This window comes from Pelophylax lessonae (assembly GCF_965119305.1).
Source record: "Pelophylax lessonae genome assembly, chromosome: 9".
Classification (NCBI taxonomy): Eukaryota; Metazoa; Chordata; class Amphibia; order Anura; family Ranidae; genus Pelophylax; species Pelophylax lessonae.
In genome coordinates, this window is record NC_138776.1 from 82,005,030 (window position 1) to 82,019,119 (window position 14,090).

The 14,090-nt window shown below is 43.2% G+C and overlaps 1 protein-coding gene across 1 annotated transcript in view; it reads left to right on the forward strand.

Moving 5' to 3' along the window:
• LOC309564235 (alpha-2-macroglobulin-like protein 1) overlaps positions 1-14,090 on the forward strand; it is a 351,540-nt gene that overhangs the window by 172,433 nt on the left and 165,017 nt on the right. The window contains exon 12 of the mRNA XM_082268861.1: positions 10,882-11,103. Coding sequence (XP_082124987.1) covers positions 10,882-11,103 — 222 coding nt within the window. The remainder of the gene's footprint in view (positions 1-10,881; positions 11,104-14,090) is intronic.

The window sequence follows — 14,090 nt, forward strand, 5'->3', positions numbered from 1 at the left end:
TATACTAAAATTGAACGATCATGCCTTGCATGTTTCTTTGTTTTCCTCTTTAATTCTCTACTATCAATTATCTTTTTTATTTATTCAGATTCCATTTTATATTCCTCTATAGCTCTGTATGTTTACCTTTTACCTGGATTAAATGTTCGATATAAAGCATTATATTTGATTAAGTTAGTGGTGATTTTTTTTTATGGTTTATGAATTATTTTATGAATTTGGAATTCATCAGTTTAGTATACGATGTGGAATTTGAACTCATTATATTTTTTAAATGTGCACATTTTTATTTTAGGTATTTGATTTATTTATCATAGCAGGTCATTATTTACATAGAAGGGTAATTAACTGCATGGTGCTGCAATTTTACTTACCGTATTTATCGGCGTATAACACGCTCCGGCGTATAACACGCACCTCAAATTTAGGAGGGAAATTTTAGGAAAAAAGCTTAAATTTGAAATAAACAGCATTGAACTCAGAACTTTTTTTTTTTTTAATCAAATGCAGTCTTACCAGTGCCCGTGAATGCAGCCTCATCAGCGAAGGGTTCATTCAGCCTCATCAGCGCAGTGTTAATCAATGCAGCCTCGCCAGCGCAGTGTACATCAATGCAGCCTCGCCAGCGCAGTGTCCCCCAGTGCAGCCTCGCCAGCGCAGTGTCCCCCAGTGCAGCCTCGCCAGCGCAGTGTCCCCCAGTGCAGCCTCCCCAGCGCAGTGTCCCTCAATGCAGCCTCACCAGTACAGTGTCCCCCCAGTGCAGCCTCGCCAGCGCAGTGTCCATCAATGCAGGGCAAAGTAACAGCAGCCTCGCCAGTGCCATTGCAGAGAGCGGTGACATACATAGACATTTTAAAAAGGCCGCACTGAGAGGCAGAGGGGGGTGGGCCGGACCGAGGAGAAGCGAGGACGAGCAGCTGCTGTCATCAGTAGTCCCGGCGCCTATGATAGACGTCACACATCGCGCATACCGGCATGGGGCCACTATCATAGGAGGCGGGACTTCCTATGACAGCAACTGCTCTTCTTTCCTTCTACTCGGCCCAGCCCGCCCCCCTCCTCTGCCTCTCAGCGCTGCCTGGACTGTTTTTTTTTTTAATAGATCGGCGTATAACACGCACTGGTGTTTTGCCCTCCATCTTTGGGAGGAAAAAGTGCATGTTATACGCCGATAAATACGGTATATACATCTTTTTAGAACCTACATGTATAATTTCCTGTCTGTGAGCAGCCCTCAGTAATTTGCACATTAGTGTGGACATATGTGGTTTCTTTGCATATAATCCCTCAGTTTACAAACCCATTGAAAATACAATATTCTGCTGTTTGATCGAACGTTATACTGAATGTAAGGCCCCAGTAAACACCCAGACTGATTGGATGTTCAGGGCAATGGGGTTAGACTAACAAAAATTGGATTTATTTGTAAGCATGTACTCAATGTTTTATTTTAAAGCTGAAGTTTAGGTATGGGAATTTTTACATAGTTACAGTGCCTTGAAAAATTATTCATACTCCTTGAAGTTTTCCAAATTTTTTCATATTACAAATAAAAACGTAAATGTATTTTATTGGGATTTTTATGTGATAGTCCAACACAAAGTGGCACATAACTGTGAAGTGGAAGGAAAATGATAAATGGTTTTCAGATTTGTTTACCAAATAAATATCTGAAAAGTGTGGCACACATTTGTATTTAATAGTCCATAAAACAATGTAATAAATACTAAAATTGAAGCTCAGCATTGGTTACACTCAGCAGCGCTCAATATGTATTACCATATTGGGAATCAACCAGTCCTCATAAAAGGATAAAACTATATAAAACATGCAGTCCTCATAAAAGGATAAAACTATATAAAAGATGCAGTCCTCATAAAAGAGTAAAATCCACACTCAATACAGTCTTTTTGTTAGAAAAAACACATGAAAAATCCATAAAAATTATTTTGGTACTCCCAGTGCTCAGCATTCAGTGTTCTGATCCGGCGTAAACCTTCACCACACCAAAAAGTGATCCCCTTAGGAATGGACACTCACCAGAGTTACAATGATCATGTGCCTATAAGCATAGGTTGCTTGCACCCTTTGGGAATCTGGACCTCCTCTGCTGACACCTGGACGGCCACTGTGTTTAGATATTCCTCAGAGACCAAACGGTACCAAAAACAAATGGAATGGGAGGCGCAATAGTGAAATACTGTCTTGCAGTTTTTTATTAAACACAATACACCAAAACAAACCCCCCAAATCCAATATGCTTACATCAGATAAAAATTTCCAAGCATTAAATGATAATCAAGACGTTATGGCCAGCTCACCGCTGCTGAATGGTACTCTTTCAGCCCAGTCAAAAATGGCGAGATCCGGATTTCAGCCGAGACGTCTATGACCATCACGGAGACAGCGTGCCATGTAGCTAAATACATTTTGGCCTAAATATATGACAAAAATTTAATATATTGGATATTTTTTAACTGTCAAAGTAGAAAATGCTAATTTTTCGCAAAATTTCTGCTCTTTTTTTATTATCGCAAAAAAATAAAAAGCACAGAGGTGATCTAATACTACCAAAAAGAAAGCTCTGTTTGTGGGAAAAAAAGGACGTAAATTTCGTTTGGGTACAGCATTGCATGAGCAATTGTCAGTTAAAGTTGCGCAGTGCCAAGTTGAAAAAAGTGGCCTGGTCATTGAGCAGCAAAATCTTCCGGGGCTAAAGTGGTTAAAGGCCAGTTTATATTATAAAATCACAGTGTACATACTGTATGGGCATATCTCTTCTGCAGTGGTTACTAGGCTGTTTTCAAACTGATTCGCAGGTGCGCAGCCGTGCACCTGCGGGTTACCTGCACTGAGCGATAGACTTCTGTTATTCTCTGCAGGTTAAGTGCGCTTTCTGGAAGCGCACCAAAACTCCTAAATGCGGGAGTTTTGGTGCACTTTCAGAAAGTGCACCACACCTGCAGTATATAATAGAAGTCCATGGCAAAGTGCAGCTAACCCGCAGGAAAACCACAAGTACACTGTGCTGCACCCATAGGGAACTGCAGCTCATCAATGTGAAATCAGCCTTCGTTCCCTTTCAGGCAATCAGCCTGATTGGGCCCGCCTGTCCATTTTTCATGTGGACCCAATCAGACCCTTCATTCACCTCTATGGAACAGAAGATGTAAACAGACTTGTCGGACCTTCAATCCCATCCGCTAAAAAAAACAGAAGGGGTTCTGTCCCCTTCCGTTTGATTGGATTGGAGGCCCCATAGAGTAGAGTGGGCTGTGGCCTTGTCTGCTCTGCATATGCAGAGTGGACACGAACTGGTCATCTGCCCGCTCTGCTCATTGTGGCCCGTGGCCAGTTATCAAGTTGCTTAAGAGGCCCTCCCTCTTCAAAAGGTTGGGCACCCTGGTATAAGAGCTAATGTTCACAGATAAATACAGGAATTCAGTACCCTTGATAGTGTAGTGAAAGAGAAAGCTGAGCTAGACCCTAGTGAAAAAAGAGAGGAGAAGGAAAAATCAACGTTTCGGGGATGTAAAAATTCTCTTTCTCAAGAACCTCCTCCCTCTACCTCTGAGGTAGGAGGTTCTTGAGAAAAGGGGTTTTTACATCCCCGAAACATTGTTTTTTTCCAAATGTAATTGAAGCCTCATTGTTCTTGTGTAAATACACCAACTTCACTAGGCCTTATTCATACTTAGGCTCCATGTACACGGGACGTTGTAAATGGCCATTTAGGAGCAGTTGGGCATTTTTTTCAGAAGCCCCTGAACCCACCTACATGTTATCTTATATGTCTAGGTGTATATATACATATAAGTATGTGTGTATATATACCCCTATACACAAGTTCAGATTAAAGAAAATACGAAGGCGCCTGGCCCTTTTCAAAGATATTAAGCCCTGCTGCCCTTTTAATTGTTAAATAACAATAGATAGATGAATGAGTGGTAAAAAGGCGCTGGTAATCTTAAGTGTGACAGTCTCAGGTTTGTTAATCCAATAAAGAATTATTTGGAAGATTTTTTATGTGATCTTATTTTTTTAAAACCTACTAAAAATTCACATAACTTAATATAAATACTGGTGGTACATACATGTACAATATATATATAAAATTGATATTTAAAGTGCAAGTGATATATAACAAATTGTGCAAACTAAGTAAAGTGCTTGAAATGTGCAACAACAGATATATTAAATACCATATATTAATGTACACTATAAAAAAACAATAAAAAATAGTGAAATCTATTTAAGTGCTTGAGTGTTTTTAAGGTGCTTATAAATAATTTATAGTCCAAGCCAATTCATGCAAGAAAACTAGATATATTGTAAGCTTGGATCTTGGGTGCTCCGGTGATGGGGTGTGTCACTCCTTACTTCTTACCAAATTGAAGCAGGTCACAAGGACCCCAAATGCCTACCATCCCTTTATATAGGTGGATCAGACCTTACAAACTCCTTTTTTATGCACAGAATATACTGCTCCTTTCTCCTACTTTTCCATTGTTAGTACTCATACGGATGAAGGTAGAGCCCACATATAGGAAGACACATAAACAGCCAAAATAGTGTAATACTGCTGGTTTAATTCAGGTAAATAGTAATTACAACGATTGGCTCCTTACTTTTAGTTGTTCCCTCCTGGCACTGGGTAATGCGCATTGGTTGTTGTGGGTATCAGGAAAACACTCTGCGAGGATTTGCAGTATCCTATCTTTAATTCCTTTCCCCCTTTCTGGCGTGCGGCGGTCGGCGTGCGTCCCAGCCTGTGCTCCAATGCTATTATTCGCTACTTTCGGGTTTAGCAGAGACCACAATGCATTTCGCTATGCTTGCGTCATCAGGCGGTCTCTGCTACCCGGTCTATCGCCTGTAAATATTCAATAATTGGCTAACTATCAAAAATGACAATTTTTAAGAACTTTTTTTTGTGTGATTAATAGTCCCTGGGGTATGACCCAGAACCCTAGGCACTTTTTAGGGGCATTTATTGGGTTTTAGGGCTTCAAAATGGTGTTTTTTGATTACCGAAGTTCGGGTCCCATTGATTTCAATGGGGTTCTGAAATCCGGGCCGAACTTTCGGGAAGTTCGGATGTTCTGGCCGAACCGAACTTTTGAAAAGTTCGATCATCCCTAGTCTTCAGGTCAGGTTGGATAAGCATAACATTTTTTGCTGATAAGATTGTACTTGGTTCTGCTACTTCAGGGGTATCTGGGAACTTTCAGGAGAGAGCATTCTTGGAGCCTGGCCGGTAAGTAATGTGAAAATTGCACCCAGGCCTGTCGGGGTCTAAAAACGTTTACCTGTTCTGAGGTATTGCAGATTCTTATGATCTGTAAAAATCATAATGGGTGGTGCGGTACCTTCCAGCAAATACCTCCATTCTTCCAAGGTGGATTTAATGGCCAATAATTCCAGATCACCCACATCCCAATTTCTATCCGGTGGACTCATCTTCTGAGAGAAGAAAGCAACGGGATGGAGTAGGGCCTTACGCAAGAGACAAGATTGCCCCTGTGGCCACTTAAGAGACATCCTCCTCCAACATGTAAGGCACAGCAGGGTCTGGATGCTGTAGAACTGGTGCAGAGATAAACAGACTTTTTAGTTTTTCAAAGGCTACCTGAGCTTCTTGAGACCACTGGAACGAGGCCTGCTGGCGGGTGAACTGGTTGATGGGTGTGATAATGGAAGAGAAACCCTTCACGAATCTCCATTAGAAATTGGTGAAACCCACAAACCTCTGGATGCCTTCCTTGTCTGAAATGGCTGGCCACTCCAAGATTGCCTTCACCTTTTGGAGGTCCATTGTGATTCCATCTGTGGAAATAAGAAGGCCCAAAAACTGGATAGACATCCTTTCAAAGTCACATTTTTCTGCCTTGATTTATAGTCTGTGCTTCTTTAGGGTTGAAAGCACCTTCTTTACATGAGTTCTGTGGAGTTCTAGAGTGGCGGAAAAGATGAGGATGTCATTTAGGTAGACGATTGCAAAGTTGTCAAGGAATTCTCTGAAGATATCATTCAGAAAATTTTGGAACATGGATGGAGCATTACACAATCCAAACAGCATGACGAGATATTCAAAGTGTCCGAACCGAGTTTTGAATGCCCTTTTCCATCTGTCTCCCTCGCGGATACAGACAAGGTTATAGGCACCCTCCAGATCTAATTTTGAGGAAGATCTGGGCAGTTCACAACCTTTGAAAAAGTTCAGGGATGAGAGGAAGCGGTAACTTTAAGTTCTCTATAGTCCACACATGGTCTCAGTGTGCCATCTTTCTTTTTGACAAAGGATATTCTGGCCCAAGCAGGAGAGGAGGAAGGACGGATGAACCCCTTTTCTAGATGGCATTGCTATAGAACCATAAGGTTTCCAGTTCAACTTCGGAAATATGCATCCAAAAGGAATTTCAGCACCAGGGAATAATTCTATTGGGCAACCATATGGCCGATGAGGTGGGAGGACATCGGCCTTCTTGTCAAAAACCTCCATGACTTCATGATAAGCTGGGGGTACGTTCTGGTGGGTACTGGATACTGGTTGAACAGTCAAGCAGCTAGTAGGGCTACTGGATCCGGGAAAAAGCAGTGCTGCAGGCAGTAAGCAGAAGAAAAGGAGACTTCCTTCTTGGCCCAGTTGATTTGCTGGTTACGCGCTTGCAGCCAAGGGATTCCCAGGATGATAGGGAATAAGGGTGAACATAAGACGTCAATGAAAATTAACTTTTGGTGGCCGGAATCTGTTCTGGTGAGAATGGGTCTGGTCTCTTGGGTAACAGGTCTTGGACTGTGCAAGGAGCCATCAGCTGAGTGCACCTTGAGTTTTTGCTTTTTATTATGGAGGGGTGCACAAAGTCTTTTTTCTAGAGACAAGTCTAGGAAGCAGCTGCATGCCCTGGAGTCAATGATTGCTTGGAGCCTGCCCTCCCTTTCTGCCACCTGTAATGAGATAGGGAGAACAAAGTGAGATGGGAAAGATCCAGAAACCTGGAAATATGTAGGACTGTGTGGAGAAGACTTACTGGGTCTCACGGTGCAGCTGCACGGAAAATGTCCGGCCCCCCTGCAGTAGAGGCGATGATTGGCCTACTGGCGGTATTGTCTCTCGTCAGGAGTTAAGGAAGAACGGACCAGGCCTATTTGCATTGGTTCCCTTTCGGAAGCTGCAGTAGAGGAGGGTACAGGTGCGGGTGTGAAGGCATGTGGGACCTTAGGCAACATCCAGGTAGGCAGGAAAAATGGGGAATATTCTGACCATCGCTCCCGCAGGCGTCTGTCGAGCTGGATGGCTAGCTGGATAAGTCTGTCAAGTGTAGCGGGAGTCTCTACTTGGGCCAGCGCATCTTTGAGTGCTTCAGATATTCCTAGGCGGTACTGGTACCTAAGAGCTGCCTTTTTTCAGCCAGTATCTGGCGAAAGTCAACAGTGTAATCTTCTACTGGGTGCCTACCCTGCTGCAAAACATGCAAGCTGGTTTCAGCGGTGGCCACATGCTGGGGTTCATCAAAAAGTTGTCTCAAACCTTCAAAGAAGGCATCCACGAAGTTAAGAACAGGGCTCCTCTGTTCCAATAAAGTATGGGCCCAAGCTTGGGGTTCTTTGGATAACGAGGAGATCATGAACCCCATTTTCACAGTCTCTATGAAAAAAGTTCTAGGCTGAAGGGCCAAGTACAATAGGCAAGCATTCTTGAAGGACCTGGATTTCTTCCGATCACTGGAGAATTGCTCAGGTGTTGGTACCCGTGGTTCGAGAGGAGGGACTATCAGCGTGTGTGTAGAGGTGGTGCTTTCCTGTGTTGATGAAGCTGATGCAGCGCTGGTGGATGGTGAACTGGGATCCACAGGAGCAGGAGACACGGTTAGATGCTGCAGACGACCCTTAAATTGTAAGTAGCCTTCTTGTAGTCTCTGCACTGCTTGTGGAGGGCGGTAACTTGCTGGCACAGAGCTTTGAGCGGGGAAGCGCCTCTGTTAGCCTCTGACCTGGCTGGATTGTACTGCCTAGTTGGAGGCCGAAGTGCTGAAAGGGCTCCCCTTGCGGCTAAGTGCAGTATACCCCTGAAGATGGTACAGAAGGTGCAGTGCCTAAAGAAGCACAGGTTGCCAGAAGTTTACTGAAGAGCTGGACTGGTGATTACCTGATGAATACTGGGACAGGCGGGATGCACAGTAAGGCAAATGTCTCTCAGGAACTTGGCGTGATCAGACCGCAGCAGTGGTGTATCATGCATGTGTGCAGGGTGTTCACTGCACACAGGCCCCCTGGTTCACAGCTGGAGCAGCGGGAGATACAGCTGTGAGCACTGACCTCCCTGCCGCTTCTCCTCCTCTCCCTTCCATGGCTGTCCCATGCAGGGAGATCCGTGCTCACAGCTGTCCCACCTACCAAACCGATCCCCAGCTGTTTCCTGTAAATTGTAAAAAAATAAATACATAAAAATAAAAAAAACTACGGACACCATCCACTGCTCTACTGACACTGTACACTGCCCCATATACCAGGAGATTTGCCTAAGGGTCTGCCCTGGAAGGGGGAGCACTCCAGTGAAGTCAGGGGATCAAGGAGCTAGCTCACACAGACAGTGTTACAGTAAAGAGGGTGCCGTGTAGAAAAGCCTGAAGAATAGGAACAAAGGGGGTGCCAGGAAGGGCCCTGAAGAATGTTCTGCAGTACAGTAAAGCTTATCTAAAGAAGTTCATTAATTATTCACCGCTATTGACAAGGTGAAGCAGCAGCCTTGCCGCACTCAGCAATATTTAGTCGTCCCAGTAAACTGTGCATAGTTTATTCAAGTTGGAATATCCCACTCATTCCCTTCTCCTATCCAAGTTCTCAATAAAACCACAAAAACCCAAACTCCTAGACTGTTTCCTGACTGAGCCAAAGCACTTTGAAAATGCTGAACTGTCATGTCGTTGCTAAAGGTAACTCAGGGGAACCTGTAACCAGCAGCTCCCAAGGGAGTAGCGCTACAAATAATTAAAAAAAAAGTTAAGAACTACTGACACAATTCACTGCCCTACTGACATCATCCTGCACATACTACCGAGCACTGTACACTCTGCACTCCTCACCTGCACATTATACACCTACATACACTCAGCACTCCTCTCCTGCACATTCTCCCCACCGCCATACACTCCAAACTCCTCTCCTGTACATTCTCCCCACCGCCATACATTCCAAACTCCTCTTTTGCACATACTACCCACCACCATACACTCCATACTCCTCTTCTGCACATAATACCCACCACCATACACTTCGCACCCCTCTCCCTGCACATAATACCCACCACCATATACTCCATACTCCTCTTCTGCACATAATACCCACCACCTTACACTCAGCACCCCTCTCCCTGCACATACTACCGACCACCATACACTCCATACTCCTCTTCTGCACATATTACCCACCACCATACACTCTATACTCCTCTTCTGCACATACTACCTACCAGCATACACTCTGCACTCCTGTACTGCACATACTACCCACTGGCATACACTCCACACCCCTCTCCTGCACATACTACCCACCCCCATACACCCCATACTCTATACTCCTCTTCTGCACATATTACCCACCACCATACACTCCATACTCCTCTTCTGCACATACTACCCACCACCATACACTCTATACTCCTCTTCTGCACATACTACCTACCACCATACAATCTGCACTCCTCTCCTGCACATACTACCTACTGCCGTACACTCCGCACTGTACATTCCCTATTTAACATTACTGCATTCTGTAAGTAACCTCAGACTTTATTAAACCACACCCCCTTTAAGCTACGCCCACTATTTAGCGTAAATTAAGCCATGCCCACATTTTGCCACCAGTGCGCACGGGAATGCACCGGATGCACCCATTTCTAGTATTGGCAACATTGCTAGTTCTCCTTCAGCCATTTCACCGACAGTTTTTTACCATCTCGCCCTGCAAAGGGCCCTTTAGTTCAGTTTTGCAGAAGACAACATCATAGCAGCTCCAGGGTGTTTGGCTCCTCCCACACCTCCATTTAAATTGGCATTATCTACACCCACGTCATCACTAGAGAGAGACATTTCTAACGCTAACACCCATTTACAACTTTCCCCTTACCATGCTATAATGAGAATCGAGCCATCTAGTTTCAGACAAGCCTGCCAACAGGTGGATAGGGGAAGCAAGTTTGGGATGTTAAAGCATGTTTAAAATCAAAACCAAAAATTGAATAGAGTGCAGTTTATCAGTCCTTCAATGTGGTTACTGCTTTATTTTTCATTTTTTTCATTTTCTGATCCAGCTAGTAAGTCTGGTATTTTTCAACTTTTTTTTTTTTTTAACAGAACAAGCTGTCCAGACAAAGTGCCAGCTAGAGTATTACCAAGCTGGGGGGAGGGGGGGGGGTTTAAGGATGGTCAGCTTTTATTCATGTATATAGAACAATTATCCCAAAAGGAAAAAACACTGTAGCTGCATAAAAGGTGTTAGTTGGAGTTTGGCTTTAGTTTGTTAGTCAATTGTGTAGCTAAATTTACTAGTCCTTCTGACACTACCCTCTCCAAACAGTGCTGCTGTCCAATAGTTTCTCTATTGCTCCTCCATAGATAGGAGGTGACTCTAAAATAGGAACTGTGTTACTGGCCAAATCACCTGGTGAAAATTAAAGAAAAAAGCCAACAACCGAAAACAAATTCAGCCTCCACATTTAAGAACTGGTAAACTTTTTTTTTTTTTTAGTTTGAACATGCTTTAGGGTGGAATCTTTACATTTGCAGACAAAGGCATATAGGGATTTCTGTGATGTTAAGTTGGAATGTCAGGGCTATTTACATAAGAATAAGTAGTAAATATCTATGTTCTTTTCCTAAGGGAAAGCTCTTCTTGGAAGAAGATAAGGAAAAAAAGGAAAATCTGTTAAATCAAGCATTTGCCTGGGTTCATCCTTTCTATTCTGAGAGTAAGAGCTTCCTTAAAGTGTTGGCTGTGGCAGGGCCCTCTTCATGTGACAGCCAGCAATCAGTGACTGTGGAATACTTCATCCATAAAAACAAGCTGGATACTAAATCTGACCACCAATCCTTCTTCTACATTGTGAGTATTTTATTTTCTCCTCTCTCAAACCTTTTCAAAAGTTATAACTGCCAGACTACAATGTGGACAGTATTCGAATACTTAGGCCCTCATTCTGTTATTGTTGTTGTTTTTATTTGGTTTTGTATATAAAATGAAAAAAAAAAAACATTCGCAAAATAATCCCCCCCCCCCTCCCAAAATAACAGCTTTACTAATAACCAAAGTAAAATGATCAGACATCACCAGCAGTCCTTTGCAAGCATGCACAATCCTATATTAGTGCAAAGCCACATTAGTCAAAAGAGCCAACATTTCAGCTGATTCTCTTCCAATAGGAAACAAAGCAAGGCAATGAAACATGTATATATATATATACATACGTAAAGCTGCTGAAACAAATATCCACCTCTAGTGATGTCATTGTAACATAATCCCACTTGAAAAAAAATAATAAAAATACTGCAATGCTACGCTCAAAAAAATGAAATTTATACAGAAAAATATTCCATCTGAACCAAACAAGTGTAAAGGGTACCCCAAAACCCAGAAATGCCATGCAGATGGCCAGGTAAATGTAGTGCCCACCCATCAGTGGGAACAGTACAGGGAGTTCCTCCACCATTCCCCAAAGGCATACCAAAATAGTGAGCAGGATCTGCAACACTGAGATCTCACTGAAAAACTGAAGAACGTTAATTCTTTATCCCTGTATCACTGGACAGGACCAAAATATTACATAGTTAATAAAATTGAACAAGAGTCTGTCCAGTTCAACCTGAGGGTGTGTGTTTTATGTCTTTACTATTTTCCATATCCCTGTACATTGCGTTTGCTAAGAATTGCATCTATCATTTATCTACACTTCCTGCTGACACCACCAACGGTGGAAGGGAGTTCCACATCATTACTGCTCTAATAATAAACAACACCACGCAACCACGCTATAGCCAAATGATGACTACAGACCAATTGCATATTGCCAGGAGGGAGTCTATTGATGTTCTCCCGTGATTGCGCTTCTTGCACGCACACTGCAGTGCACATCGGCAGGGATCTGTGATCGCTGTGTCTTTTGAACTCAGCTGATCACACATAAGGGTAAAAAGCCGATCACAGTGGCTCTTTACCATGTGAGCAGCTGTGTCCAGTCACAGCGTATCACAGCGTAAACAGGATTTGCCAGTTTTCTGCAATCCTCTTCTCACGCTGACAGCTTGTGAGGAGAGGAGAACCAGTAAGCGGCAATCCACAAAGGGGACATCTACACTGATTATCAGTGCAGCCCCCAACCAGTGCCCATTAGTGCTGCTTGTCAGTGCGTATCAGTGATGCAGTAATCCACACAGGGGACATCTACACTGATAATCAGGGCACTGATCATCAGTGCCCTGATTATCAGTGAAGCCCCAACCAGTGCCTACCAGTGCTGCCAACCAATGCCCACCAGTGCTGCCTGTCAGTGCCCATCAGTGGTGCTTGTCAGTGCGAATCAGTGATGCAGCAATCCCCACAGGGGACATCTACACTCATAATCAGTGCCCTGATTATCAGTGCAAGAACAAAAGAGGTTCCCCTGGGGATGGGACTTTATAGGCAATCACCCATCAAGAATATACACAAAGGTAAAAGTATATAATTGTTTATTTTAAACTCCTAAATAAATTATATAACAAAAATTGTGAAAGAACACACATCAATATAAAACCAAATACAATACATGTGGCTGAAGTACATCACTAGAAGAGCGAAGAATGAGAGCGCAAGGGTTCCCAAATGGAGAACTGACGTGTTTCGGGCATGGCCTTTCTCAAAGGTCAATTGGGATACATCTCACTCATAATGTTCTAGATGTATCTTGCCCATATGGAACTTTGCTGCAATAGGGAAGTATGCAGCAAATAAAAAGAAAAGAGTGCTAGAGACATGGGGGAAAAAGGGAGAGTAAATGAGCCAACGAAGTGTGGCCAAATAGTTGTAACAATGTGTATTGTCTGGGAGTAAAAAATCATCAAACACTGACTCTCCACGGCCTTTCCCACAAAGATCCCAGGTGGCCCAACAGAAGTATCTGTGGTCTGTGTGAAGTTCCCAATCAGGGTACTTGTATTGTATTCAAAAAAGCAGGGTATGTCTCCATGGAGAGTACGGACCTGTATGTTATCAAACAGGATGGTCCCTACTGAATGGGACAATAGATCAATCTTCCCCCGGCTCGGTGATTATCAGTGCAGCCCCACCAGTGCCACCTATCATGCTGCCCATTAGTGCCGCCTATCTGTGTCACATATCAGTGCAGCCTGATCAGTGCCCATCAGTGCTTATCAGTGCAGCCTCATCAGCACACATCAGTTAAGGTAAAAAAAATACTTGTATACAAAATGTTTAACAGAAATGAAGAAAGACTTTTTATTTTTCCACATTTTCAGTCTTTTTGGTTTGTTTAGGAAAAAAATAAAAACCCAGGGTTGATTAAATACCACCAAAAGAAAGCTCTATCTGTCTAAGAAAAAAAGATAAAAATTCTGTTTGGGTACAGTGTGGCATGACCACACAATTGTCATTCAAAGTGCGATAGCGCTGAAAGCTGAGAATTGGTCTGGGTAGGAAGAGGGTGAAAGTGCCCAGTAGGCAAGTGGTTAGGATTGAACCACCTCTCGACCAACTTCATTGTGTGGCCAAGTTTTCCTTAGATCTTAGGTTAACTAGATTCCTTCCAATAATAGAGTCACCATTTAAAATCTGTAGATTGCAACCATAGCATAGATTATGATCATGACCAGGGTTCTCCCTCATTAGTGCAGAGACTGACAGCACACACAGAGCACAGTCCAGGCAAACTAACATAAAGAGCAGTCCAGAGAATGTGTTTTTATTGTCAAATAACTCGGATGGGGTGTAGGGTAGTATGGCATATTTCAGAACTACTAACAGGAGCAAGAGGACACTTCTCTGTGTTGCAAACTTCAGGAACAGTCCATCTGCTGAGCTTCTGCTCTGCTTAAGAA